The 6447-nt window shown below is 33.4% G+C and overlaps 1 protein-coding gene across 1 annotated transcript; it reads left to right on the forward strand.

Moving 5' to 3' along the window:
• The first annotated feature begins 5238 nt into the window (after nt 1-5238).
• On the forward strand, nt 5239-5793 carry LOC107261799. The gene is made up of 2 exons (XM_048373165.1): nt 5239-5529; nt 5629-5793. Exons 1-2 carry the CDS (start codon nt 5239-5241, stop codon nt 5791-5793), a joined length of 456 nt encoding a protein of 151 aa, XP_048229122.1.
• The last annotated feature ends 654 nt before the right edge of the window (nt 5794-6447 follow it).

Genomic DNA, 6447 nt, shown 5'->3' on the forward strand with positions numbered 1-6447 from the left:
CGATTGATAAATATCCTCGTATTACGGGGTTTGTGCTCTCATATTAAAAAATTTACCCCTTTTACGAGGCTGTTTTCTCAAACTCGCAATTACACTACTTTTATGGGGTTGTTTTCTCATATTCATAAATATACACGGTTTACGGGGTTATTTTCTTATATTGATAAATATACCACTTTTACGGGGTCATTTTATCATTTTAAATTATTAGCATTATTATGGGGTTATTTTCTCAAATTCATGAATATACATATTTTTACGGGGTTATTTTCTTATATCGACAAATTAATTAAAAGAAAGAAAAGAGGGAAATCCAAAAAGAACGGGGGGAGAACGTCCCAAACCCTAATTTTTCTCTCTCTAAGGGTTTTCTGAGTTAGAACCAAGGAAAAAGGAGACTTGGACCAAGGTTTAAATCGGATTCCCTTCAGAGATTGAAGATTGGGCGAGGTTCGTTGATTGGCTTCAATTTGAGCAAGAGGAACAAGAATCGATTTAAGATTGGGTAAGAGGAATTGGAGCTGTTTACATTCATCCAAGGGTGTATTCGGGTTTCTCTACCTTTACTGATTTTTGTAATTGAATTCTTGTAGGTTTTGATAATGAACATGATTAGCTAGATTGATTAAATCCATTGGGATTTATTTACTATGTTGACTTAATATTATATTGCTGGATTGTTTGAGTTAGTTTTGTATTCTTCTTGCTTTCAGTATTAATAAAATAATGCATTATTCATGAGACGTTGTGAATTGTGGTGTTTAGATTGCTTTATGTGATTGAGAAGTCCATTTAGCAATTGGAATTTTGAATAGCAAGAACTGGTTAATAATCACTTAGAGGTAAGGATAATTAACTAGCCGGATTAAGAATTAACAAAGCTTAATAGAGGCAGATTAAAGCTTAATGCTAATTTAAGAATCAATTGTTAGGAAGAGATTCTAACTTTAGGTTATTAAGTTTAGGAATTCGGTTATCTCGAGAGAGAAACCGAATTCAGTTAAGAATTCATCCATGGGTAGCATAATTGGAGTCATCAATCCTTTATCTTTTGTTTGATTGCCAACTAGTTTAGGTTCTCTTTGGGTTTGCTTTCTTGTCTGGGTTATTTCATTTATCCGTCTACTCTTGCATCTCCCTTAGAACTTATCTTGTAGCTATTAGTTTAGAAATTATTCATCATTCATTTTAGGTTAATATAACAAAGAACAAAGGAGTAACTCTAGGCTTTCACTTTCCCGAGGAATACAACCTTAATACTCGCCATTAGTGCTAGACTGCATCGATAGGTACACTGCCTTAGATTGTAGCTGCATAGATAGCAACCATCACATACACCCCAATAACTAATGAGTTATGATACATATGGAATGCAAGAAAACACCCTCCAATCAAGATGATTCCAAAACATAAGGACCTCCTCAAGTGAAGTTAGGGAAAAGTAGTTCAAACAATGAAACTAGCACTTAAATTCAGCTCTAAATGCCACAAACCAAGTATGATTTGATAAGTTAAGAATCAAACACAAGATTTTCGTTAGAGAACGCCACAAACTAAAAAATAGTTTGATAAGTTCAAAGTTCATGCAAGAATTTAAGTAAAAACACTCACAAAGAGCAAATAAAGATTATCATTCATCAATTGATTTTACAAATGAATTTGGCTTTGATATTTATAGCCAAAACAAGACAAAAAAACCTAAATGGATGTCTTCTGAGCTTTCCCATGTTTTCCCCTTTAATTCCCCTGAAAACTCATTAAAAATGGCTATTTTTTACATTGATGGCACTCATTTTGTAACTCCCAAATGACAACTAAACATGTGCACTCATTTGTAACTCCACACAACACACATATAACTCACACCTAATAAAATAATCCTTAATTAAATAAAAATAAACTAAAAGAATTACTTAAGCTAAAACCCAAAAGATAAGAACCCATATAAATATGAATTAAGCCTAAAGGCCTAATCATAGCCAAATGGCTTTTGTTCTTCAAAATGGACAGAATAGTTCATTATAAGGTTGGACTCTTATTTTCATGCATGAGTTGCATTTCCATTTTGGACCTTTTGGTGCATGCCTTTGCAATGGAATCTCATGGTAGCCTTGATTCATATCATTCCCCCTTTCTTGAAAGAAAATTCGTCCTCGAATTTTGCCTAAATATTGTGAAAGAAATGAACATATAATAACAAACGGTAATAGAATGCCATCATCAACCTGCAATTCCTTCGCAATAGTGATTAGAGGATCTTTGGAACAAATAATATTATTAGTACCAATAAATCCAACATGCTCAAAACGTTCAATTTCATTAAGCAAAACAGCTTCATTCTTCACTAACTGAATCTTTGCTTCTTCATTAACAACAAACTCTTCATTGTTGAATTTATTCAGAGGTAGCAAATTACTGTCTTCCTCGCCATCTTCAATTATCACGTCTTCAGAATCTACATTGACTTCAGTAGAGCAATTTACCTCATCTACTCCATTGATGTTAGTCTTCAATGATGGCTTAGAATCTTCTTTATCTTTGAAATGCTTAAGAAAGGTGTTAGTCAACATATTGAACTCTTCAATCCCATGCTTCAAAACTGGTTCTTAAAGATTTGTTCTCCTTTGAAAATTCATCAATAAATCTTGACTTGGTTGTCTATCTAACCTCTTAGGTTTAGGCTAGAAGAATAAAAATTTTGTCTACACTTTTCATAACGATTATTTCTTTGACCCCACATCTTATCATAAGACTGATAACGAAGATTTTGACATTGTCTAATGAACTCAGCTTCATGAAATATTATTTTTTTTTTGTGTCTAAGGATGAAATAAAGATGAAAATAAAGAACCACAAAGAAGTTTGAAGGAAAGAACAAAAAATATGATATAGAATTTGAAGGAAAAGAAAAAAAAATAACATAAAGAGATTAACAAGAAGGGAAAATAGAAATTTATTTAGTGAATACAAAGGTGTAAACTTTAAAACAAAGAGTACTTAGAAGGAAAAAATTGAAACAAGAAAAATTCGGCACAAAAAAAAGTAAAGAAGATGAGAAACTTCAATAACACATAAAATACAAAGATAAGCAAACCCCAACTTGAAGCAAGCTCTGATACCAAATGATAAAATCATCATCTTAGCAACCATAAACTCCAATAACTAATGAGTTATAATACATATGGAATGCAAGAAAACACCCTCCAATCAAGATGATTCCAAAACCCAAGGATCTCCTCAAGTGAAGTTAGGGAAAACTAGTTCCAACAATGAAACTAGCACTTGAATTCAGCTCCAAACACCACAAACCAAGTATGATTTGATAAGTTAAGAATCAAGCACCAGATTTTGGTTAGAGAACACCACAAACTAAAAAATAGTTGATAAGTTCAAAGTTCATGCAAGAATTTAAATAAAAACACTCACAAAGAGCAAATAAAGATTATCATTCATCAATTGATTTTACAAATGAATTTGGCTTTCATTTTTATAGCCAAAACAAGACAAAGAAACCTAAATTGATGTCTTTTGAGCTTTCCCACATTTTCCCTTTTAATTCCCTTTAAAACTCATTAAAAATGGCTGTTTTTTTACATTGATGGTACTCATTTTGTAACCCCCAAATGGAACTAAACATGTGCACTCATTTGTAACTCCACACAACATACATATAACTCACACCTAGTAAAATAATCCTTAATTAAATAAAAATAAACTAAGAGAATTACTTAAGCTAAAATCCAAAAGATAAGAACCCATATAAATATGAATTAAGCCCAAAGGCATAATCATAGCCGAATGGCTTTTATTCTTCAAAATGGAGTCTGAATGCTTCATTATAAGGTTGGACTCTTGTTTTCATGCATGAGTTGCATTTCCATTTTGGACCTTTTGGTGCATGCCTTTGTAATGGAATCTCCTAGCAGTCTTGATTCATATTAAAGAGAGTTTGTTGATTTGTTGCAGGAGTTTGATGATGTGTTTCCTGAAGAGATGTCGAGTGGTTTACCACTTGAAAGAGGAATAGAACATCAAATAGACTTCGTGCCAGGGGCTGCCATACCAAAAAGACCAGCCTATAGAAGCAATCTAGAGGAGACAAAGGAGCTCCAAAGATAAGTCGATGAGCTAATATCGAAAGGGTATGTGAGGGAAAGCTTGAGTCCATGTGCGGTTCTAGTAATTTTGGTACCCAAGAAAGATGGGACATGGAGAATGTGTGTGGACTACCATGCAATCAATAAAATAACGGTAAAGTATCGTCATCCTATTCCTAGGTTAGATGATATGCTTGATGAGTTGCATGGTGCATGTGTATTTACTAAGATTGATTTGCATAGTGGATACCATCAAATTAAAATGAAATCAGGTGATGGATGGAAAACTACCTTTAAGACCAAGTATGGGTTGTTTGAGTGGTTGGTCATGCCTTTTGGACTTACAAATGCACCTAGTACTTTCATGAGATTAATGAATCATGTCCTGCATGAGTTTCTTGGTAAATATGTGGTTGTATATTTTGATGACATTTTGATTTATTCTAGGTCATTAAATAAACATGTCATGCATGTTAGGGCTGTTTTAGATGTTCTTCGAAAATATAAGCTTTATGCTAATCTTAAGAAGTGTAGTTTTTGTTTAGATAGCGTCAATTTTCTTAGTTTTATTATTGGTATGCATGGTGTGGAGGTGGATAGTAAAAAGGTAAAGGTTATTCAAGAATGGTCGAAACCTACTAATGTGAATCAAGTAAGGAGTTTTCATGGTTTGGTTAGTTTTTATAGGAGGTTTATTAAGGACTTTAGCACCATTGCTGCACCATTGAATGAACTAGTTAAAAAGAATGTTGTATTCCATCGAGGTGATGCATAAGAACATGCTTTTAATTTGCTTAAGGATAAATTGTGCAATTCACCTTTGCTACTTTTGCCTAACTTTGATAAGACTTTTGAGATTGAACGTGATGCTAGTGGTATTGGAATTGGGGCTGTTTTGATATAAGAGGGGCAACCTATATGTTTCTTTAGTAAGAAATTGAATGGAGCAGCCTTAAACTATCCTACATATGACAAGGAGTTATTTGCTTTGGTTCATGCACTTCAAACATGGCAGCATTAGTTGTGGCCAAAAGAGTTTGTTATACACACGGGTTATGAATCCTTGAAGCATCTAAGAGGGCAAGATAAGCTGAATAGAAGACATGCAAAGTGGATGGAATTCATAGAAATATTTCCATATATGACCAAGTACAAGAACGGTAAGGATAATATGGTTACTAATGCACTTTCGCGAAGGTATGCACTTCTTAATACTCTTGATTCTAAGGTATTGGGTTTTGAGTGTACAAAAGAGTTGTATGTAGAAGATGCTGATTTTGGTAAAGTGTATAGTACTTGTATTAATGGGAATGCATTTGATGCCTTTTATGGGTATTTGTTTAAAAAGAACAGGTTGTGTGTGCCTCACTGTTCTTTGCGTGTGTTGTTGATTAATGAGGCACATGGGGGTGGTTTGATGGGTCACTTTGGGGTTGATAAGACTTATTCTATTCTATGTGATCATTTCTTTTGGCCTGGTATGAAACACAATGTTCAAAATGTTTGTAGTAAATGAGTTGTTTGCATGCAGGCTAAGTCTAAATTAAAACCCTATGGTTTATATAAACCTGTACTTGTCCCTGAAATGCCATGGGTTGACTTATCTATAGATTTTGTGCTTGGATTGCCTAGAACTAGGAAACATAAAGATAGCATTTTTGTTGTTGTGGATCGTTTCAGTAAGATGGCTCATTGATATGCTATTTACGTAGCTACAATCTAAGGCAATGAACCTATAGATGCAGACTAGCACAAATGGTGAGTATCAAGGTCGTATTCTCGGGAAAGGGTGAACCTAGACCTACTATAGCGTCTTATGTTATGTAGCTTAATGAAATCAATGAAGTGTTGTTCTATGATTAGTTATGGGCAAACAAGTAATTAAATGTGAAAGGATTTAGGAAAACTCTCAAAGGAAAAGCAAACCCTAGGGGACCTAAGTTAATTGGATTTTTATGAAGATATCAAATTGATTATCAATTGCAATTACCCGTGGACGAAGTCTTAACTGAATTCGGTCTCCCTCTTGAGATAATCGAATTCATAAACCTAATAACCTAAAGTTGGAATCTCTTCCTAATGATTGATTATTCGAATGACATTAAGCTTTGTTAATTCTTAATCCGGCTAGTCAATTACTCTTATCTCTAAGTGATTATTAACTAGTTCTTACTATTCAGTTTTTTGATTACTAAACGAATCTCTCAATTACATAAAGCAATCTACATTCCACAATTCACAATGTCTCATAAATAAAGTAACTTCTCAATTAATAATAAAAGCAAGAAGAATCAAGAATTGACAATCAAAATCTTATAACATTAAGATCAATCCACAAACATAGGAACCC

Source organism: Ricinus communis, chromosome 1 (genome assembly GCF_019578655.1).
Source record: "Ricinus communis isolate WT05 ecotype wild-type chromosome 1, ASM1957865v1, whole genome shotgun sequence".
Taxonomy (NCBI): domain Eukaryota; kingdom Viridiplantae; phylum Streptophyta; class Magnoliopsida; order Malpighiales; family Euphorbiaceae; genus Ricinus; species Ricinus communis.